Below are 24,326 nucleotides of genomic sequence, written 5' to 3'. Positions count from 1 at the left end.
TTTTTAAACTCTTGTCTTTCTTCTTCACTGATGAAAAATTATTCTTGAAAAATAAAGAAACTGCCCTGTGGTCAAAGATAGTTTTAACTACCTGTCAGTCAAAAGGAGAAGTTTGTTGAGACATTTAATTACAAGATAATGTAGTCATCAAAATCTCGTTGTGGTAACTGACAGCTCATTTTGGACTGAAAGCGTACAGCTTCCTCCCCTGAGGTCAGAGATGTTCTGAGGTTAACGTAGTAATGACAAGTCCTTTATTATCACATTATGACATTGAGAAAAATTGCAATTATACTAATAAATTAATAACAGTAATAAAATGACAGTCATAATTGTATAATATACATGTTGTCAATGGCATTTTTGTTACATGGCTGGAATTCATATTTTCTCTGCATATCTTACACAGTATTAATTTTTCCCAATTCAGTCTAGGCATGCAATGGCTCCTGAAATTTCTGAAAGCCTGGGCAGTTAAAGTAACTGCTGGAAATGAGACTTGGAGGCATCAGTTGTTTTATACATTTAAAGATTGAAAAAATAAATAGTGAAATTGAAGAATTTCTTGCTCAACTGTAATTAAATATTAGAATTTTTCTTTTAGCCATATCCCTTAAGAAAACATAATGTCTGTTATCAGATATAATAATGGATAAAATTAGGCAGGAACTCTTAAACTGTCCAATGGACAAAGAATGTTCATTTTCCTCTGTAAATAGGGAATTTCATAGTGGTTTTTTTCTTCAGATTTTCTTTACAGCTTTGCCTTAGAGTGAGGTAAATTTTGTGTGGATGGGACCAAGGGAAGAGGATGGGCTCAAGATATCACTGCTCTTATTTTGTTGATGAATTGCCATGACACTGATGGAAATCAGAAGTCTTCCATTCTGGTGTTCACCCATACATTTAGTTTGCATAAACCTTCCCTAGGCACAAAATTAGGGGTCAGCACAGAGTTTCACCCATTTATCTATCAGCAGTAGGTTTCCTTCTGGTGTTAATGCAGCTTTTTCTGCCTTGGTTCTGACAGTTCTCTCAGCTTAAAATGAATAAATGTCCCATACTTGTGCCGTGGGGACAAGTGCACTTTTTCCTCTGCTTCGCTTGTTGCTTTGGCCTTGGGAAGGGTTCAGGCTCACCCCTGAGCTCTGGGCTCACTTGGGATTTTGCCCAGGTTTCCAGCCTGACTCCAGGAGCAGCTGGCAGGGATGTGCAGGCTAAGGCCTTTCACCTCCTCCCAAATACTTGCCCAGAGCATTGTCCTGATGTGCAGTATTCCATTTAAAGTGTTCTAAGTTCCAGCTTCTGCTTTTTTGTGTGGCTTGAACTCTGTGGAACTTTGTATCTCCAGACTCTTTCCTTGTTTTATTTTAATTTTCCAGCAGAGTGAGAAAACACCACCAGTGTTTATGACCTATTTTTTGATTATTTTGAGTTAATTCTTGCTTCAGTTCCACTCTCCCTTCTTGCTTCTGCTTCTTATCCAGGCTTGATTTCTTCCCCAACACAGCATCATCAGTTCTATTAGGGAACCATAAGTTAAAGCTTAGGGTACAGTCACAGTGAGGCACAGTTATCCTAAGAAAAATCCTATACTTTTTTTTCCCTATGATTTGAGTTCCTTTGGACATCCGTGGAAGGAAGTGATGCTACTGCCAGCACTGTCTGCTTCTGTACTCCAGGCTGGTTGTTCTACAGGGCTTCCTCATAAAAGACCTGTAATTTGGGTTGGGCTTTTTAAAATTTTATTTAAAATTCTGTAACCTAACAAGGAAAACAAAAAGGCTTTTCTATCACAGAGAAAATTTTGTTAATTTAGATACTGCATAATTAATGTTTACTACATCAGATTTACACAAAGGTTTAAAGAACCAGTTTATGATGAGGAGGAGTTGACATATTTTCATAACTAGAGAATGAGCTTCCTGGAGGAGTCCAATCCTTACTTCAGTGTGTGGAGGTGCTAAAGTTATGCAAGGAAAGACTGACATTTTATTAATAAAGGAGCAGCAACCTGTTTTTCTGTGTTTCCATCACAAACTTAAGATGAAAGCAGATACCAGATGTGGAAAACTTTAGTTTAAATAATGAATAATTTGCAGGAATGTAAAGTACTGACTTTAGTATCGCTGTCTCTGTAAAAGCAGTTGAGAACAGAGCTGTAATAACATCATTATCACATCTGTGTTACACCAACACTGCTCTTGGGCAAGAAGTGCTAACAGAGAAGCTGTGCAATGCAAAATGCGTATCCTGTGTGGAAACATATTCTGTTCCTGACACAAACATTTAGTTTCTTACTATTTTTAAAATATTATTGAAAGTGATTTTTGAATTAGATAACATCAAGAAACAAAAGAATTTAATGTTGAATAGACATGAGTTGTAGGTACTATTCCAGCTGATAAATTCTGTAATATTTAGCTCAACAAATTACAGAATGCAAAGAAAAAAAAAGTCACAACTAATATTTCATTAATTTAATAATCTGCATGAGTCATATTTTTCAACAATTCAGGTAGAGTTTGCTCAATGCAATTATTTTACTGTTCATGTGCATGTCAGTTATTCTCTGGAGATAGCGATGAATATCAAATAATTAATACAGCTGAGAATGTTTCTCTGTAGCAATGGGTAATTTGTGAGATAAAGGAAAAAGGGGTTTTTTTATTTTTAATTATCCCATATTCCTAAATTTACTTTGTATCAGTGGCAATTTCCTGTTCCCACAAAATTCAAGTGTGAAAGGTCCTTTTCTTGAAAGGTAATTTGGGTTCAAAAGAAATGGAACAATGCAGTTATATTTACAAATGTGTTCATAGAAGTTTCAGTAGAGTTTTGCAGATAAAGTGTGTTGGATCTGCTGAGATTTATTTCTGTTTGAAGGGACAGTTTTGTCAAAAACTGGCTGTTTCTATCACATGCTTTGTGCAGGAGTCAGCTGTAGATGAGGCAGAATTTCAGTTATTACATACCCAGTGGTTTCCTTTTGCCTGATTTTATCCTTGTTACTTACATTCCTTTTCAACTGATCCTAATCTTCCAGGATCCCCTTTAATTTTGCTTTCTTCCTTTCTCCCTGTCCCGTTTGATCCAGGTAGCCCTTTATTTAGTGGACAAGTTTTGATGAGAGTGTGAAAATCTGGTCCTTGGAGTACACTGAGGGTGTAGAACTCCTCAGCAGGATGCTCTGCACATCATGTCACCACCTTTCTCATAACTCTGCCAGATAATGTGAATATTTTTCCTTCTGGAAGGAGGAAGACACTCAGTAAAAAAGAAAACAGAATGTAAAATAAATCATTTTGTTCCCCCAAATTCACACTGCTCCCCCCTTCCCTTTTCCCCTCAGACATCTGCTTTTGTGGTTGTAATGCTGTCTCCAGTCAGTTTCCATTTGAGTTCGGAGAGGAGGGTATTCGATGCTTTCAAGTCATTCACCTCTAATTTCTGAACTACAATTAGAAATAAACTTTTTTCTTGCCCCTACTTTTTGCATCCTAGGGTAGCAATTAAGAAGAGCCGAGTGAATAGGTTACCATTTTATCCAACTCTATTACTCTGACTGATGGAGCTATTAGATAAAGGCAAACTGTAATTCTTTATTACCTGCCTGGCTCATTTCTGCACTTTGCCCTGAAGAAGATCTGCATAAAAGATCAGAGTGTTATTGAAAACTCCTGAGCAAATATTGAGCAACTTGCTTGGTCACTCAGGTAATGACAGAATTCTAGGGAAATGCAGTATGCACATGTGTGTGTCTGGATGTTTTGGTTTGAAAGACAGGTATCTGCTATGGAGGGGCAGGACTTCCCTAGAGATGGAGAATTCAAATCCCCTCCCTCCAAATTATTCTAATTTAGAAAATTAAAGGGGCTTTCAGGCAGAGGTATGGGGATAGGAATAACAGTTCTTTACTAGTATATATGACAAAAAAACCAACAACAACTACAGCATTAATAATAAACAGAACCAGGAACCTCGAGGGCTTTCTTTCACAAAAAGCCCAGGGCAGTTTGATCTCGGTGCCCCTGCAGGACTCTGAGAGGCTGAGCTGGAACGGTGGAAAGTCCCAGGCTGGTGGATGAGATCAGATGCTCTGCACTGGTAGCTGGAATGGCAGGGATGTCCCGGCAGAGCAGGGCAGTGCAGGGCTACAGAGTAGCAGAAAAGCCTCAAAGTGCTGAGGAAGCAGCAGCGATGGGGGCAGGGCCAGGCCGGCCCAGCAGGGCAGGAGAAGGCGAGCTCAGAATTCCTGGGTACACGAGCAGATGATGGTAGATTTCTCAGGACGAGACGGAGTAATGACCGTGAACTATTCCCACAGCAAACAGCAGCCTGACCGTCCTCCCTGATGCCTAGAGCAAGAGAGCGAACCTGCCTCCAACCCTGTCTTTTACTTCTCCCAAAACTCTCGTCTCCTCTCTCTGAGAGAAACTCCCAGAGACCCAAAAACAACAGGTGTAGCCGGTGCTGCCATCTCCTTTGGCCACTTCTTTGTTTTAGTCAAGCACACAGTTGTTAAGTCTCCTAGCAACTTATGGGAAACAATTCTGTAAGTGAAAAAGAAACAAATCTAACCCCCAACATTGGGTAAATATGTCATGAGTAATTGCTGGATGGTAAAGCTGGAGTAGGATGGCTTTGGAAAAGAAGAGCTGGGAACACTTTGTATATGAAAAATATGCTTATAATTAGTGAGATCATTAGCATGGACACCATGTACCTAAGTATTCACAAAGAAGTCTTTAAGCTAAGCAGTTAGCTTCACAATGAAGGAAAGAGACAAAATTAATTATATACATCTGAATAAGCTTTTCAGAATCTCCAAGGAGGTGACTTGTCTGTTGATGGCCAGTGGGGGTCGAAGAGTGAAATAATTACTTAACAGCATGTAAACAATGTGAGATGGGAAGTGTGCATTGTTTTTCCTTTTCCTTTTCTTTTCCTTTTTTTTTTCATTGACACAGTTTCTTGTTGCAATTGTTCTTCTGGGACAAGCAGCAGAGAAATTTGATTGAATGGATGCCTGGGGTCACGACCCTGTCTAAACATGCTGCAGGTCTCAGCATTAATCAAAGAATGTTAAAAGAAAAATTTCTGAACTTGCTGCATATGAGTATTGGTGAGCAGCTCCATACATTGACATGTTGGATTCTGGTCAACAAACTAAAAAATTAGAAATTATTGAACTGTAAAAAAATATAAATAATGGAAATACACATGTAGAGAATCTGTCTAAAGGAGGTATCACCAAGTTTGGAAACACGTGAAATAGCTAGATAGGGAAAAGAGGTAGTGGAGATCTTAGTGGAGATCTCTGCTTCAGCAAGAACAACATATCCCCACTGTAAGCTGTAGAAACCTTCAGGTGGAACTTCAAGTGTACTTCCAAGTGTACTGATTCATCATGGAGTTCATCATGGAGCATGGACCTGCATTCACTGCTTTGAGAGTCATAACTTTGCATGAACAGCCCTACAAGCCAGTTCTCAGTAGAGCTGTACTCTGCATGTCCTTGTGATAGAAAAACCTTAAAAAGCAAGCCAAAGACTCCAGTATTATGAACTAATAATACATGAAAATCAGTTTAAAAGGTCTTGTGTGAAACCTCAGGGAAATTGCCTCTTGTGAGAGCTGCAGGAACCCTCAGTTTTAGAAAGGTTCGAGTTTCAGAGTAAATCACTGATGGTAAAATCCAAACCTGGGGCAGCTGTTCCTGGCTCCTGCATGGCCCTGTCCAAGGGGGGATCAGTAACACAGGGTTGATTGTTACCGGTATTTTTGTTACTCTTCTTGGTCTTCCTGGTTTTCCCTCCTGCCTTCTTTGAAATTCCTTCCTGAAGAACAAAAGAACAAAATAACATTATCTTAGCTCTGCACCCTCTCCCAGGCAGTAATGCCTTTTGGAAATTCACTGATTGAAAGAAATGCAGTCTTTAAAAAACAACCATCAATGCTAGTGAGGTTTTGTTTTTTTTTAAGAGGAACTTGGAGAAGCAGAGGTACAATTTTTGACTGTTATCTTTGCTTTTTGATGCTGAATTGAGTCAGAAATCACCCCAGAGAGCCTTGGATTTTCCAAAGAAAACCCATCTACTCCCATTGAAACCAGAGGCAGTAGTTATGTGACATTGTTCAATCTTGTCTTTGTTAAAAAAAGGGTTATTCCAACAGCAGGTGCTTTACATAAACCCACCTCAGTTTCCCACCTCCTGAGCTTCTGAGCTTTTTTGAACTCCTTGAAGAAATTTGGCTAAGTTAGGAAGATAAAGGCAAGCTTTTGGGTGTGCCACAATGGGCTCCAGTACTTACTCTGTGACAAAGAATAATTAAGTTTCAGAAGTTTCTCTTATACTTTTATATTCTAAAATTCATTGGATCTGCCAAATGCACGATTGCCTACAATGTCCTGAGGGTCCTTATGTCTGAGCCCTTCAGGTGGGCACAGGGTTAAGCTTGTTCATGTACTTTAACTGCACTTTAATGTGCTGATTTAGGTGCAGACAATCCCCAAATTTTGTAGATGTCAGTGCTTCTAGGATAAATATTTCATAATTGTAGCTTTTGAAAAGTTTTAGGTTTTTTGATAAAACATTCCTGATTTTTTAGCTGGATTTTGTGCTGGGTTTTGGCTGATGCTCACCATGTATTTCTGTAATTGCCTGCATTTATCTTTGAGAAATGATGCAGAGGGTGTCTGCTGTTTGGACTGAAGATGATCCAGGTCATTGTTCTCATGTCAGGCTGTTTGTATTTTTATAATTGCAGTGCAGAAGAGTTGTTTTGTTCATATCAGAGCAAGTTACTAATATCTAGATTCTTTTCTGTGAATGTTTCTGAAATAGAATTTCAAAAATCACTGTCAGTGTCCTTTTACCATCACCCTGTGACAATCGTAATGCATCATGACATAACTAACCCTTACTGGCTTTTCCACGAAGGATGTTGGCATTCTAGTAAGACTTACATAATTAAAAAAAAATCATTTAAAACCCCATTTTCATGCACTTTGGAAGCAGCATTTCATGATGTAAAATCTAAACAGTCAATTGTTACATCCCCCTGGGGAAATGGTTTCTTCTCCCTCAGGGACCCCTGGAACTCCTGTCATGTAGTCTGACCCTTCCTTCCCCTTCTGACCCCATTGGCTGTGTGCCAACTTGCCCCTCCCTCAGAAACCCTGAGAAAAGACCCCTGTCCCCCGGGATCGCTCTCTCTCCTGGGACACCAGCCTGGAATAAAGATCTGCAGAAAAGGGTGAGAGCCTCTTTTGAATCCTTATCCTGTCTCTCTTGATATAATCCTCCTAGGCCTGAGAAGGGCTGAGCTAGCTTAGACCCTTGAGGGGAATAAGGAGGGTAATTATCAATTGGCCCCCAACCTGGGTTTAAATATAGAAACCCATGCGGAGCTGGAGACCTTTCAGGGTCTTAGAAGCTTTTTGGGAAGTTCAATTGCCCTAGCCACTTTGGCCACATGTTATTGCTATAGGTGGGTAGGGATAAGCTCGTAGCTTGTGAGTTGCCAAGTCACGAGTGAGCTAAAGACAGGACCTTCAGTTGCTTCTGACTCAGCATATGATACCACGGACCAGGTAAAGACCTCCGTTTGATCGGTACCGCAAACTGGGAGGGCGTAATTTTACCTTTGCAAGTAGCAGCGGGTGACCCAGCGGCTGGGATTTTTTTTTCTTTTTTTTCTTTCGTTTCCGATTGCCGCAGCCCGCGGGCCCGTGGAGCGGCTCCGCATAGGAAGCCCTGCTTTTCGGGGAAACCCCGGCCCCGGCAGATATCCCATCGGCCAAGCAAGGCTGCGGGGACCCCCCCGGTGCCACCGGGGCTGGAGAAACGGCGCGAATACGCGACCGCAGCCCCCGAGTTTTCCCCGCCTGTTTTCTCTGGTTATAGGAGACAAAGGAGTTACATACAGCTGACTGTAGCAGCTGGAGGCTGGATTTTGAGCAAATAGCTTTCAATAATATTGAATCATGGGCATACAGCTATCGGCTCCTCAAAAGAGTGTATTAATACAACTCCAGGACCTTTTAACTAACGTTAAAATTTCCAAAAGGCTGCAAAAAAATTTTGTTCGCTGGTTAGAACATGAATTTACTGAAGCTGAATTGTTACAGATAGATACTGTTTCCTTTTGGGACCACGTGGGTACTGTGATCACAGATAAAGTCCAAAATAATGATCACGCCGCTTCTGTATTTATCCCAATATTTTTGCAAGCTCGTAAACATCTTTTAGAGTTAAGCAAACCCAGCCAGGAGCAAAAACTTACCCCATGTAATCCTCCCTCTGATCCACCTTTATATCCGGGTTTACCTTTGTCCCGGGATCCTTTTAACAAAGCCAGTTTCTCTCCGACTGATATCGGTGGGGGGGCAGCGGCGGCCGGGGACTTCTGCCAGGCTGCAGAGCCCCTGGGGGTCCCTCTTCACGTGGCAGATAACAATGGCGGCTGCCATGTGCTCCGAGCTTCCTCCCACAACCCCTTCCCCCCCCTACCCCCTCCCCCTGCCCCCACCCCCACCCCATACCCCTGTGCCAACCCCTGCTGGCCTCCGGCAGCCCCACCCCACCCCTCCTCCCCCTGCCTCCTTCCCGGCTGTTGCGGCGGCTCAGAGGGGGCCGGCCCCCCCTCCCCGCACAGCCACGGCGGGGGGTATGATTGCCACACGGCGGGGGGAGGGCGACAGCCTGGGTTGCCCAGCCAGCACGGACAGAGCATGCCCCCCCCCCTTCCCAACCCACAAGGGACTGCAAACGCGGTAACTTCAGTGTCCTCGGGTACAGGGATATCAGCAGCAGTTCCCAGTCCCTTGGCACATGCAGATGAACACATTTTCTCTGTTGCTCCTGTTACATATGTAGGTAGAAGGCAAGGTTCTAGGCAATACCAGCCACTCTCCTACCAAGACAAGAAAGAGCTATGCAAAGTACAGCGTGAGTTTGGGAGGGACACTCCCATCTTTAAAGGGATGTTTAGAGCCACATTTGATTCTAATGAAATGGTTCCTAGTGATATTAAAGACTTATTCAGATGTCTGTTATCTCCCTCAGAGTATGATCTGTGGGACAATATGTGGAAAAGAGCTTTAAGAACAATTTTACAGGAGATTCAGCAAAACCCTAATATGGCTAAGGACACTGAGAATAATGATATTACATTTGAACATCTGTGTGGTGAAGGTGCCTGGGCTTGCCCCGAAAAACAAACCCGAGTATTATCCAAACCAATTTTACTTAGGATTAGCAATGTTGCAGAGAAAATGTTTTATCAGCTACCATCAAGGGAAGGGAAAGGAAGTTATGTCAATGTTAAACAATTTGCTACGGAGAATTTCTTACAGTTTGTTGATCGTCTGAGGACACAGGTGGAACACCAAATACCAGATCCCGTGGTGCAGGCAGAGCTGATCAAAGAGATGGCTCAAAGAAATGCTAATGAGACCTGTCGTAGAATTATCCTCATTCTCCCCTTGGACCCTCCACCTACTCTGTCCCAGATGATAGAAGCTTGTTCCAGACGGGCAGAAATGTTCTGCACATCTGAAAGACATCCTGGAACAACACACCCACAGCATACAGCCCCTGCAGGACCACACCCCAGCAGGCAACAGATGCCACCAGACCAGCTGCAGCGCATCATCTGCCTCCGCTGCAGGAAACCAGGACACTTCGCCAGATCCTGCCCCCAGACCCAGAAGCAGAAGAAATTCCACAAACAAAAAAACTGAATTTACAGCGCGTGCCCGCTGTTGATACTACAACGCGCAAAGATATAAATATAGCGGGACTCACATCGGCAAAAGCTTCTCTCTTAAAGAAAAAGGGGGGGGAGGGCAGGTCACGGGGTGTGGAGGTGCAGAAAAATGTAAATGTTAAATGCTCAACTAACAAGGTTTGGCAGCCACTTGGCCGTTTTAGACTTGTAACTACCAAAAGTTTCCATTTCAGATCTACTGAGTGGATGGTTATAACAGTTGACCTGTCTAACATCTCACAGGACCTGACGGTTTACCACATGGGATTGGACAGTGAGTATTTTGTTATTGGGGACACGGCACACACACCCTTGGAAATTGAGATAGCTCCCATGACCATTAAGGGAAAAATAATAGGCCTCATGTTGTTGGCTCGTTGTATGCACCCACCCTTTTATCTGGTAGCGGGGCAAATTCTTGCCCAAGCCATACCGGTTCCAGCAGAGATCACAGCAGACGGTAAATCACCAGAGGTCTACTGGACAGAGGTGGTGGGGGAACCTAAACCCTCTATGATGTGCAACATTATTTGTGGACAAGAGCGCCTCCTAGTGGCAGGAGTGCTCGACACGGGAGCTGACATTACCGTACTGCCACAAAGCATGTGGCCTTCCAATTGGGAATTACAGCCGGTGGCAGGCAAACTTCAGGGCATAGGAGGAATCACAATGGCAAGGATTTCGAAAAGCATGGTGCAAATTGAGGGACCTGATGGAAAGGTGGCGAATGTCCGTCCTTTCGTAGCAGATTATAAGGCCCCACTGTGGGGGAGGGACACCATGTCTCAGTGGGGAGTCCAATTGGTCATTCCTAAAACACCCCAGGATTTTTGCAAGTAGCCACTGTGGAGCGCCCTACCCAGAAGTTAAAGTGGTTGGAAAACACCCCCAGATGGGTAGCACAGTGGCCTTTGAGTAAAGAAAAGCTCAAGGCGCTGGAAAAACTCGTGGAAGAGCAATTGGCTCAGGGACATATTGTGGAGACAACAAGCCCCTGGAATTTCCCGATCTTTGTGATAAAGAAACCGGGAAAGGACAAGTGGAGGTTGCTCCATGATCTAAGAGAAATTAATAAAATAGTAGAAGACATGGGACCCCTCCAACCAGGGATGCCCACTCCAACAATGCTCCCCCGAGATTGGAAATTGGCTGTCTTAGACATCAAGGACTGTTTTTTCCAAATTCCATTGCACCCTGAAGATGCCCCTAGGTTTGCCTTCTCAGTTCCCACTGTCAATAGACAGGCCCCAATGAAGCGTTATCACTGGAGGGTCCTTCCCCAGGGTCTCAAATCGAGTCCTTTCATATGCCAACAATATGTAGCCTCATTACTGTCTCCAATACGCGCACAGAGAAAAGAAGCCATCATCCTTCACTACATGGATGATGTGCTAGTGTGTGGCCCCAATGACTCTATACTCCAACACACGCTTGACCTAGTGGTTAAAGTTTTAACCTCTGCTGGATTTCAATTACAGGAGGACAAGGTTCAAAGGATGCCACCTTGGAAATACCTGGGCTTGCAAATCAGTGCAAGGACTGTTGTTCCACAGAGCTTAGAAATTGGTTGCAATCCAAAAACTCTAGCAGATCTCCACTCCCTGTGTGGGTCTTTGAATTGGGTAAGACCCTGGCTAGGCCTCACAAATCAAGATCTAGAACCCCTCTTCAATTTATTGAAGGGGGAGAAGGAGCTGACGTCTCCCAGGGAGCTGACCCCAGAGGCGAAGACAGCAATCGAAAAGGTACAAAAAGCCTTGTCAGAGAGACAGGCTCACCGGTGTGAGCCAAAGGTGCCTTTCCAGTTCATTGTTCTAGGAAAACTGCCACACCTGCATGGTTTGATCTTTCAATGGATCGAGGAAGAGAGAGATTCACTCTTGATAATAGAGTGGGTTTTCCTCTCCCACCAAAGATCCAAGACCATCACAGAGCCACAGGAGCTGATAGCGCAGCTGATTCGGAAGGCCAGGGTAAGATTGTGTGAATTGGCAGGTTGTGACTTTGCATGCATTCACCTCCCGGTCAGACTTTCAGAGGAGGGAAAGAACTCTCCTGAGAGATTGACCAAAGAGATGTTTGAGCATTTGCTGCAGAGTAATGCCAGTCTCCAGTTATCTCTGGACAGCAACAGGGGACAAATATCAGTCCATGCCCCGTCCCACAAGTTGTTCAATGAGGAATTCCACCTCATTCCTCATGAGAAAAGGAGTCGGAGACCACTCAAAGCTCTCACAGTCTTCACAGACGCATCGGGTGCTTCCAACAAGTCGGTCATGACTTGGAGGAACCCACAGACTCAGCATTGGGAAGCTGATGTCGAGTTTGTGGAGGGATCCCCCCAAGTGGCTGAACTGGCCGCAGTGGTAAGAGCTTTTGAGAAGTTCTCAGAACCAATCAATTTGGTAACTGACTCTGCCTATGTGGCGGGAGTAGTGTCCAGAGTGGAGCAGGCTGTGCTCAAAGAAATAGAGAATGAACATCTCTTCAGGTTGCTTTCAAAGCTAATCTATTTGGTTTCTCATTGACAGCACCCGTTTTACGTGATGCATGTGAGGTCACACACTGATTTGCCAGGTGAGATCGCAGAGGGGAATCGCCAGGCAGACTCCCTTGCTGCACCAGTTGAAAAGGCACATCTCCCTGATGTCTTCCAGCAGGCAAAACTGAGTCACCAACATTACCATCAAAATGTGCCAGCCCTGATCCGACAATTCCAGCTAACACGGAGCCAGGCTCGAGCCATTGTAGGTACCTGTCTGAACTGCCAGCTCCAGGTCATGCCATCGATGGGCATGGGGGTTAACCCCAGAGGCCTGGGCAGCTGTGAGGTATGGCAAACAGACATCACACACATTCCTAGTTTTGGTCGCCTCAAATATGTTCATGTGAGCATTGACACATATTCAGGTGCAGTGTATGCCTCTGCCCACGCAGGAGAAAAATCCATACATGCCAAGCAGCACCTAGTGCAAGCCTTTGCAGTGTTGGGAATTCCAAAAACAATCAAAACTGATAACGGCCCAGGGTATGTGTCCAAGGAGTTCCTAGAATTTGTCCAGCAGTGGGGAGTGGAGCATAAAACTGGCATCCCTCACTCCCCCACAGGTCAAGCTGTGATCGAGCGTGCACACCAGACGCTCAAACAGGTTCTGGCTAGGCAGAACTCCTCGGCTTCGTGGATGACACCACAGCAGAAGCTCTGCAAAGCCGTGTTCACCATCAATTTTCTGAACTGTTCATTTGAAAACATGAGTCCACCTGTGGTACGTCATTTTAATAGTGGTAATCAGTTTAAATTATCTCAGCGTCCACCGGTTTTGATTAGGGATCCTGAAACTTGGGAAACCAGAGGTCCCTATGAGCTGGTGACCTGGGGTCGTGGCTATGCATGTGTGGCTACTCCCTCAGGCCCTCGGTGGATTCCCCAGAAGTGGGTGAAACCTTTTGTCCCCAAAAATCCAGCTCCAGCAGAAGGGGATGAGAAGCAAGTGACTGATGCTTCGAAGAGAAGACGCCGCCGGATGGAGGAGAAAGAACCTCCTTAGAGGTGGATTCCTTCTGGCAGAAACAGGAACCTTTTAACATGTTTTAAAAATGTTTATTTTTCCCTTCTAGAGAAAACCTACCTCCCACTCAACCCTATGATGAACCCCATCCAAGTTGTCATCCTGCTAATGCTGAACAGTCTGGCAGCTGCATGGATCATCCCTCAACCACGTCAGAACGTCTGGGTAACCCTGGCACAGACACTTCAGCAAGAAAACATATGTTTGTCCACTGCAGCAGCTAAGAATCCTATGTCTACCTGTCTGGTAGGAATTCCTTTGCAGGCTGGAGAATTTCCAGCAGGCTTGGACAAATACAAGTCCAACGAAATTCCAGAGGCACACACCCCACAACCACACAAAGATCATCAAAAGCAAGGTGTGTTCGCCATGAACCCCTTAGCGGAATGGGTGCAGGGTTTGCCCAGGGTAGCTCATGAACCCCAGGAGTTAGAACTATTGGGTTCCTCCCCTGCCACATACTGCATCCAGTTCTCTATCATCCCAAAACCCCCTAACACTGACGAGTACCACCTTATAAGGCAGTTCCGGGGAGAATTTACTGCAAAGAGCTGGTGTCATAATATAAGCCACATTGCACCAGACAACCCATCTCACTCCAAACCCAGAAGCCTCCCTAGAGGATTGTTCTTGGTTTGTGGGGATCGGGCATGGGCAGGAATTCCATCCCGGCTTTTCGGAGGGCCATGTACCATAGGGCGATTGTCCGTGTTGACACCCAACCAAACTTTAATTCGTGAATGGACACACAAAAACAAATCGGCTGAAAAAATTCAAAAAAGGAGTGCTGACAATTTGGACCCAAATTGTAATTCAGACATTTTTCATTGGGCAAAGTCAAAAAGAGTTGCTGTATCCCTGTTTCTTCCGTGGGTAGCAGCAGCCAAAGCTCTAGGTGAATTGGGCCACCTAGAGTGCTGGGTGGTCAAGCAAGCTAATTTAACATCCATCGCCATCAGCTCCCTCCTAGAAGACGAGGAGATTACCAGACAGGCCACCATCCAGAACCGTGCCGCTATCGATTATCTTTTGCTATTGCATGGACATGAATGCCAGGAATTTGAAGGACTCTGTTGCATGAATTTGTCCTCAAAGGCTCCAAACATCCATGCTGCCCTCCGAAGCATGAACAACATGATCGGACAAGTGAAGCAAGAATCAGAAGATTGGATCAAGGAACTGTTCAAGGGCTGGGGATTCACTGGGTGGTGGACTTCTGTAGTCAAAACAATTTTGTTACTTTTTGTTATCCTTTTCCTTGTAACCATAGCATTCGGGATCCTACGCTGTTTGATTTTCAAGGCTATTAATGGCCTCATATCTTCTACCTCAGAAGTCAACCATATAGAGTTGGCAAATCTAAAGCGATCTGGTCTCCCTACCAACCATAAGTGGTGGGAAAACCCACACTCCGTGTCAAACAGAATTTGAGAGTTTCTCTCTGTACCTTTTAAACAAAAAAAGGAGGAGATGTTACATCCCCCTGGGGAAATGGTTTCTTCTCCCTCAGGGACCCCTGGAACTCCTGTCATGTAGTCTGACCCTTCCTTCCCCTTCTGACCCCATTGGCTGTGTGCCAACTTGCCCCTCCCTCAGAAACCCTGAGAAAAGACCCCTGTCCCCCGGGATCGCTCTCTCTCCTGGGACACCAGCCTGGAATAAAGATCTGCAGAAAAGGGTGAGAGCCTCTTTTGAATCCTTATCCTGTCTCTCTTGATATAATCCTCCTAGGCCTGAGAAGGGCTGAGCTAGCTTAGACCCTTGAGGGGAATAAGGAGGGTAATTATCAGTCAATGACTGTTAAATACCTTTATTCAGCTGTCCTAAACATAACTTGTGTTATTGAAGTTGAAAGTTCCTTTATCTTAACACAGATTTTTTTTTGCACAAACACAAAAGTGATTATTTTTGTGTAGTAAAAGCAGGAGAGTAGAAGGTGACCAGGTCTTAAGCACATGCTTTAGTATTAATTTAATGTGGGTTTTTTTAGCCAAATGAGCATCCTGAGTAGGAGTTACCTGGTTAAAAAGAATATATTTATAGAAGTGTTTATTGTAGGTTAAGAAGAAATATAATAGTGATTGGTAAAATGCTGTAGCTAATAGAATGTTTCAGAGGCTGGTCTTGTGTATTCAGTGTTCCACTGGGCTTTGAAGCTTTGTTGTAAACTTGTGTTTTCTGTAAAAGTGGTTGTGGAAGTGGAGTTGGCACATCTGTAGTCTGCAATTCCCAGCTTCTGCAAGACATCCCTAAACAGGTGTGTTTATCCATGCTCCAGACACACTGTGAGCCATTCCAGGAGTAAGAATGATTTTTTTCCCTCTCCTGCCTCTGCAATAATTGATCTTTGATGGATTTGCCTAGCTCTGCTGGTCATGGCTGCAGGACTCTTGGGGGGATTTGGTCTGTCCACCCTTGGCTGGACTGATAGCCTCTGGTGGTTTTTCACTGCACACCAAACCTTTCAGGTGGTACATTTTTATGTTAAACTTACACAGCTGACACTGACTGAAATGGTCTCATGTTCTTTGCTGTTGCTTTTATCATAATCTCCCACCCCTTTTACATATTCCCTGCTATTTCCCTTGAAATAGCAGTAAATAATCTGAGTGTCAGATGGAAAATTTTTTTGGATATACAAATAAAGAGGATTGAGCACAACTATCTCAAGTTTTTTTTCTATGGAGATTTTGAACCAGGACTGGTGCATGTAGTCGGGCTCAACAAAGGCAAGACATTGTGTAACTGTCATTAGAAGAGAATGGGGACTTACAGGTTGCAGAATTTGATTAAAATAAAGTGATTCCAGTAAAATTCAGAGTTTTAGGTTACAAACAAGACTCACATCTGTGTGTCATTGTAATCTGTGCACTCGTGCAAATATAGAGCCTGGAAGTCATGGTTCTTACAAGTGATGTGTTTATTCAGATATTAAAAGGAACTTCATGAAAAGAATACTTTTAACAAAATATTTTGTTAAAAAGAGTTAAATTTATTCATTCAACAATTCTACAGTAAATATTTTAAGTAAGTTTCTTAGGGAACACAATGGACCGTCTAGACTCAAGTCACACTGACAGCACTAAAAGGCATTGCTCGATTTATGAGAGCACTCTGATTACCCAAGAATGTAGAAATTTCCCTTTCTAAATGGGACAGCCTTATCTTTATTATTCCAGTGCCTTTTAGTTTACAGTTCTTCTGTAAGCAATGTTTCAGGAGTCTACTGCAGGATTCCTAAATAAATGGACAAAATTAATGCTCACTGCTAGCAATCTACATTTCATATATTGTGTGATTGAAAGTAAGCCTTGCTGAGCAGCAGAAAAGAAAAATGATGACGACACTTTATTGATACAGAATTTGTGTGATAACAGAAGGTAAATTGAGCTTCTGAAAATAAGCCTTGTTTACAAATTCTGGGGTTTCTTTGAAAAACAGAAGCACACCGTGATGGCAATGAAAATCCAGTTCTAGGCACATCCAAGAAGCCATCCCCCTACTTTTCATCAAGTATGTGTCAGAATGGAAATAATTGTGCATCATATTTTCTCACTGGATGCAGACAAGCGCTAGCACCCTGCACACAGTGTGGCTGGCTTGTGGCTTTCATGGGAGAGGAAATAAAGCCAGATTTTTATTTGCAAAAAGCAGATTCCAATGCATAAACCAATGCTGATTGCATGGTCCATATCTGGATGTCCCCAGGAAGTGTCACTTCCATGCATTAATACATACCAGGGGCTTTGTGTGCACAAGAAAATTTTCAATATGTCCTGTCCAGAGTAACTACAAAACCAGCTGATGGAGTTCCAGCTCAGAGCTCTGTTTTGTCTCCAAGATAAAATCCTACCAAGTGTAACGTCTGATGGGAACTGAAAGGACGTGTGCTGTTCCCATCTTCAGATAAAAATCTGAGAAAGAAAACAGCTGATGTAAGTTAAAACATAGTGTACTATTTATATGCTAAAAATAACATCTGGAATGCTTTTGTTATCTTGGCTGTCTTGAGCAGCAATTAATAATTTATTCTGCCTATCTTATTCTGACTTTCTGTCTGTTTATCGATGGACCTTCACTGAAAAAAAACAGTGACAAGTCAGTAAGATCCTGGGATTTGATAGGCTTCTGTCTTTAACTGTGAGGTGGCTCTGTTTTTTAATCACACTGCTACTGCAGCTGAAATTTTACTTAATGTACTTTTCTCAGTTCTGTTTTGTTTACTCTTGCATGTGACTGCTTCCCTCTCCCACCCCCTTGTTCATCAAATAACCCATCATTCTCCAGGGTGAACCTTAAAAAAACCACTACAACACCTCCTACCCCCTCCAAACAAAACCCCTAATGCTTGCTGAACTAAACTGATCGTTTCTGCTAATTTAGGGGAAGATTTTGGCCATGGAATAAGTTATTAAACCAAAAACTATCTGTTGGTTTTTATGTACAAGATAGTCAGGTCCCTATGGTAAGTTTTTGTTTGTTAAAATTATTTAAATAAAATGAATTTTCTTTGTAAAATTGAATCCACCCCTCTCCCCCCTGGAGTTACAAGAGATAAAGAAAAAAAAACCTAAACATCTCCCCAACTGGTTTCAACAGATAAAACAGAATACACTTTTTTTTTGGTTACATAACCCAAGACAAAAGGGAACTTTTCTGTGGGTTTGTTCCACACCAGCTGAGTGCAGTGTGTGGGGAGGGGAGGTTGTGTCCAAGCTCTGCCTGCTCTTAAGTGTTGAGAATTCCCAGTTCTTGTGTTTGCAGGACATCAGGGAGAAGCTTTTCACTGGGTTGTCAGCAGCGTTTTCCAGCCTGAGTTGTGTGTCAGAGGAGTGAGGATGAGAAGATTTGGAGGTGTTTTTCAGTGCAGGCTGTAGCTGCACCGATAACAGAGGGTTTTGGGACTGCCATCCGCCTGTACCCTGCCTGGGGTCAGGGTGGCACAGAATCCTCAGCACAAACTGGAAACCAAACTCCTGGAAACCATAAAAACTTCTGTTGTGTTCTGTTACTTTCAGCTTCTTTCTTTCTGTCTTTCCCTTTGCTGAAGTGATGGCAAGTGGGACACCAGTGTCTGTCTTACTGGGACTAATTTGAGATACAAAATTGTAAGTAGCATATACAAGTTCTTCCTAAGAAAACCAAAGTGCTTGCTAAAAATAAAAGGAGAGACAGTAGGTTACTGGTATGAATGGGTCCCTTGGAGTCCCTGGATTTTCTATGCAGTGTGTTTCATAGGCAGGATGTGTAAAAAAGATCCAACTTTAGTTTGAACTCATCTTTATGCTGTGATTAGATCTAAACTTTCCCATGATTCCTTCAAAAAGGAAAAAATTGATTGTTTGTTTTCAAAGTATTCCCATCTTTAATGTGTACTTTACAAACATAATCTTGTTCCAGACAGCTGTGATCTCTTGTCCTCTCTAATTCCTAAAGTAGACAAGAGCAAGTCAAATTTTCCTGAGTATTTGGCTAAATATCCCCTGAAATATAATTGAACTGAATGTGAATGCTTACAGTAAAAGTTCAGATTAGAGTGCAAAGTTTGCATGAGAAATTCCTTTCTTGAACTTAATCCTGTGGTGGTTTTCATATGGAGCATTCTCATAATAGATTTCTTTGCTGTAGCATTTTTTTAGATTGCAACAAGTCTGCCCTAAGCCGTGTAAGCCTGTGCTTTGCGTAGGTATTTTTCTTTCAAACAAACCTCCTCACTTCTCTTCATTTTCTGCTGTTTAATTTCAGGAGCTGACTCTCTCTGAGGCTGTTAATTACAAGCCTGTCAAACTCTGTGTAAATGGAAAATGGGCAGAGGAGATAAATACAATTTCTAGTATTTTTTGAGCTGGCACAGTTGACAAAACCAGTGACAACTGCACAAAGCATGTTTGGGTCAGTGATGTTTCTCTCTAGGAGCTTGGAATGATTCTTCCTTGAATGCCCCAAACTATGGGCCTGACACTGGTCTGAATTCAGGCTTCAGGCTCTGCCAGTGTCTGTGTGAAAGGCAAGCGAGCAACTTTCTCATGTTAGCCTGAGAAATCGTAAGGAGGAATTCAAACAAACCTTGGGAAGTGAGAAACCATCCGCAGGTGGTGTTTTTCCAACATGTGTACTGGCAAAAGAAATGTTTACAAAAGGGTGTAGACGCTGAATAACCAATCATGTTCTTTGTACCGAACTACTCTACAAAAGTAGAATTTAGAAGAATAAAGTTTGCTCTCATCTTTATCATCATATTGGAACGTTGTTGTTTCTGTGCTGTCCGAAATCCATAACAACACCAAACCTCTTAGAGTGTTTCACAATACTCTGAAGAGTTGCTTTGAAGTGTCTTTTTCCTGTGCTAAGTTTAGTTCTGAGTGAACTGCAGACAGATGAATGGCCCATAGGCTATGGCAGGGAATTCAGCTCAGGATGAGGCACAAGGAATTCAGCTCGGGATCAGGAACAGGGAATTGAGCTCAGGATCAGTGACTTCTTCTTGGGATCATGCACAGGGAATTCAGCTTAGGATCAGGGAATTCAGCTCGGGATCAGGCCAGGAGTTGCAGTGCAGGCTCTGGTGGGCGCAGCTCTGCTGGGGGTAGAAATCCAGTCAAATCCTGGATTGCAGGAACCACTGTGTTTCATTTTATTGAAATACTGTAATCGTTCCTTGATTTGCTCCTGGATAGTGCTGGCATTCACCTAGGTGTGTGGGAGAGGATCATCCTCTTCCTCTCAGCCCTGGTCTGTGCAGACAGCCCAGTGCTTCCTTGTTTCCGGAGTCTTTGTGGAGAGGTTAGGAATGAGAACTCCTAAAAACATCTCTCTCCTTACCCTGCTGACCTTTCCCTTTGTTTGAGCTGCACCCCTTTCCCAGAGAGAGGAGGGAAGAAACCCTGGAGAGGTTTGGGGTGCAGCGCTCCGTAGAGCTGAACCTCATGAACAAGTGGCTTTCTTGGGTTATCTGTTAGCATTTTACACCCGACTTTTTTCCCTGTACAGAAGACAAATTCTTCACCAGGAATAATAGAGGCCAGAAATAAGCTCAGGGTCTATAAAAGGAAGCCGTCATAAAGTGCATTCATGTGTTTGCAATGCCCAGGATAAATATTTTTGTTCATGCTAAGTTATGATCTGACATTGATGCAAATTCTGAAAGCAAGAAATGGTGTTTCAGAAGTTACTTTTTCTTGGGCTTTTTTTTCCTTTTTCATCCTGACAAAACTTTACCCAGATTTTTTTCCTCTGAAGTGCCTTTTGCGGTCACTGGGCTTGGGGGGTGTGTGACAGGTGTATTTCTCTGGGATGTGGCTACAGACAGCTGTCTCCTTTTGGAAATGGACTTCTGGGTTCCACAGGGGGTTTTGAAATGAATGCTGACATGTGGGAATTAATCCAGTTTGTCACATACATTGGAGTGTGGCAGAGAGTGGGTTTTTCCCCCCTCTTCAGGCTGTCCCTGTTAGCGTAGGAAAACATATAACTACACGAAGGCGATCATATGCGGTTCTTTATTCAAGCGCGCGGGACACAGGGGCATACAATGCCCAAATCTTGTGTCCGAAAAATACAGAGTCGATTTGTGATTTTTATAGTTTAAATTATACACATGTTAACTAACCTCCACCCCTAGATACTGATTATCCTATTCCTTAGTTACTATCTTAAATCATACCTACGCTTCTACCCTGATCCACACTTGATTTAGTTAAAACAATGCTTCTCAATTATCCCCTGAGTTGCAGTCACACTTGATTCGGTCATTACAATGGCATGGAGCTGGTTGCAGAAGCTGACGCTCGTTCCAAAGCTGAGTTGCGTCAAGTTCCAGTTGTACGTTCTCTACCTTCCCCCCCACACATACCTCAACTTAACCCCGTGGTTAACTTATACAGAAATTATATTTTTTAACCCTCCACCAACATCCCCTTGTAATAAAAATACAGGCAGAGTTTTTCTTGTGCTACATCTACAGTCGCCATGTCATTCTTTAACTGACCCCTCCTGGAGATGCCTCACATTCTGCTGCAGGGCTTTCTATCATGGTTCCAAAGAAAAAGGTGAAAGGGTTCATTCTCCCCTAAAATGTGAGGATTTTGTCCCATGCCACTGATTGCTTTCAGATGGTGACCGGAGAGGATTTGTGTCTCACCACGCATCTCTGTAAAGGTTGTCAGTTAAATGGGCTCTGCCAGCAAAATTTCGAGTCCTGAGCAATTCCTGGGCTGTTAGACCTGGAATACAGACTTTTCAGTGGAGCAAACCAGATAGTGCTGTAGGCAAATACACTAAAAATTTGGTATATTTAGTTTTGTGTGTAATCTAATAATAACAGTAGTGCTTGGAATGTTTAATTTATGATATCAAAGGAATTTCACTCATTAAGTGATGGTCTGAAACAGATCTGATTGTCAGCTTTGCTCCTTTCTCTATGAGAGAGCAGGACAGCATCTGTCCTGTTTGCAGTTGCATGGAATGACTGATGCCCTCACCTTTATATAAAAACAGTCCAACATTTTTTGCAGCTCTAATGAGCTGTATTTTCCAAATCTCATCTCTGGCTTGTGGCATTTGTGCAAACAATTTGTGCTGGTCTCAGTGAGGTTTAATTGTGCAAATAAGTCCCATAGGACAGAAAGGGAAAATAAACAGTTTGAACAGGACAGGAGAAAACAAAGGTGGTGGGCAGTGCTTCTGTTCTGTAATATTTAATTACAGATAATATAAAATAAATATTGGGGGTTTTTCTGGGGAATGTTAACACTACATTTTCACATTATCTTTTATTGCTTGCTGTGTAAAATGTTACCTGCAGTTAAAGGTGTTTGCAGAGGGGGATTCAACTCAAGCTAAGAACCCATTGCTCAAAGTAGTTCCATGGAAAGATTTTATGATACTTATATCAAAGCATGAAAGGTGCTTCTTTCTAAACATTGTAAATTTTCATGTATTATTTCAAACAGTTTTATGCAGGATCAGTTTAACTAATATGTACTAAGTTCTGAAGACCCTTTGAAAAAAAACGCATGAGCACAAACACTGCTGGGAAGAAATATAAATAAACAATTCCATAATCTTTTGGACTAGAATGAACAGCTTACTTGTAGATCCATCATCGAAGTTCTCTAAAACTAGGAGACAAAACAAAAACTGTAAACCAATTTTAAGTAATTTATTGGTATTGTTGATGCTTCCAAGTGAGTGAAGTGCATAATGATGATGCCTAGATAGTCATTGTCTATTTTTACATACTTTATAAATCAGCAAAAGAGTTTCCTGAAGATTGTTTGTTTGCAAGTTCTCTCAAATCCAGCAAGATGTATAGGTGCCATTAAAAATCCATATTGATTTCCCACAGTCAGATGGGAGTTTACTTGAAAAGTCAATCATTAGTTGTATGAGTGTCTAAAGCATGTTCCAATATCTACTGGTAGCTTAAGTTTTTCTGCAAAAATTACTATTTTAAAAAGAAATGTTGTAGGTTCTGGGGTCTGGTATGTGAAGATTTGTGTTTTTCACTAGTATTCTTGTGCCATGCTGGGCTGTTCTGCCCCAAGTTTGCACCTCTGATCCTTCACATTTTAATTTATTCGGATTCAGCCTTCGAGCTGTCCTGGTGTGTAGTCCCTTCCAGTCTGAGCCTGTGGATAGTGATGGTGTATGGTTGGATTTGGGAGACTGAAGGTGCTAAAGCTTTGCAGTGTTCTCTGCCTGCTGGGGTAGGATCCTTCAGCTGCTCCTTGGGCACTCACCATGTGCTGGAGCTGAGCAGGATTTTGGCTTTTCCCCCTCTTTCCTTCCTGTTTCTTGTCTCGTTTCTTACGCTCCAGGGGAGAGAGTTTTGAGAGAGGAGGTGGCAGCACTTCCACAGGTCGAGATGAATGGTTATAATTATAGGATGATACATTCTCTTTACACTTAGTTTCATTGACAGCTTATGGGATATCTGTGCTAATGGATTGATCCTAATTAATGTATATTAGTAATTAAAGAAAATGCATTTTTAAGGGGTGAGGATATATTTAAATTAATAACTGTCTTTCCCTGAATCAAGGCGTCTTTGCACAGAACTCTAATGGGTAACATTAGTCAAATGTGTGATAGATCAAATTGTTAATTATGAAGGGTGTTGTTAATGCAACACAGAAGAGAAATCTTGTTAGGTAACTCCGAATAACACCCAGGAAGAGTGCATTCATCATGGTATGCTGACAAAACATCTGAGTAATGATGGCCATTAAATCTTTTGTCATGGCTAAGATAAGAAAAAAAAACCAAACAAACAAGCTAAAGTGTGAGCCATTTAGGAAAATTGCCATTTGACATGTAAACCTTTCTGCCTCTGTGTGTTCATTTTTATATTATGGAATGAATTTGCATTTTAGGAGGAAATTTGATTTGCCTAGCAATTAGGGGGGAAAATGGTGAATTTCAGTCTCTAGTTAGTCAAACATTTAAATGGAAAGAGCAGAGTTGCTTTTTTTTCCTTATTTTTTTCCCCCCTTGGAAGGGAAAAGTCTCAAAATCACAGCAAAACAACCAGCTCACGAGACTCAAAAAGGTTTGAGTTATTGATATATTTATTTTTGGAGAAGATGTCTGACCATTTGTATTGTCTTTCCATGATTCTGTGTGTGAGTAGATGTTAACTGGGCTGCCCTAAACCAGGGAGAAGGGAGCGATTCCCAAACACTCAGCACTGCTCATGTTCCCTGTGCAGTGAATTTGCTGAATTCTGTGTGGTCAAACATTGACGTGGCACGCCAGAGAAATTCTCCGTGCTAGCTCTCACTCCCTAGTCCGCACCAGGTGTGGCCACCCCTGAGTCCGGCTTCAACCCGAGTGGTGGTGCAGAGCAGGGTTGCTTCTGCTCTCAATGGCAGGCGGTGGCAGAGCGTCGAGGGTCAGGGCAAAGAACAGGGAGGAGCTTTTAATGTGCTTCTCAAAGGAGTTTATTCCCTGAGGGGAGCAGAGACAAAAAAGCCAAAGAACAAA

At 42.8% G+C, this 24,326-nt stretch overlaps 1 protein-coding gene across 4 annotated transcripts in view; it reads left to right on the top strand.

Annotated features, from left to right (window-relative positions):
• LOC134564924 (dachshund homolog 2-like) overlaps positions 1-24,326 on the top strand; it is a 443,903-nt gene that overhangs the window by 125,757 nt on the left and 293,820 nt on the right. Inside the window, exons 2-3 of one of the 4 annotated variants that reach the window (XM_063424221.1) lie at positions 9,969-10,048; positions 13,393-15,022. The exons of the other annotated variants lie outside the window; for them this stretch is intronic. Of the exons in view, the coding sequence (XP_063280291.1) occupies positions 9,969-10,048; positions 13,393-14,774 (1,462 nt within the window). The 3' untranslated portion in view covers positions 14,775-15,022. Of the gene's footprint in view, positions 1-9,968; positions 10,049-13,392; positions 15,023-24,326 lie in introns of those variants that run through there. 4 annotated transcript variants of the gene reach the window in all.

The sequence above is a fragment of the Prinia subflava genome (genome assembly GCF_021018805.1).
Source record: "Prinia subflava isolate CZ2003 ecotype Zambia chromosome W unlocalized genomic scaffold, Cam_Psub_1.2 scaffold_22_NEW, whole genome shotgun sequence".
NCBI classification, from domain to species: domain Eukaryota; kingdom Metazoa; phylum Chordata; class Aves; order Passeriformes; family Cisticolidae; genus Prinia; species Prinia subflava.
The sequence above is the reverse complement of the archived record's forward strand: the minus strand, read 5'-3'. Positions and strand labels throughout refer to the sequence as shown.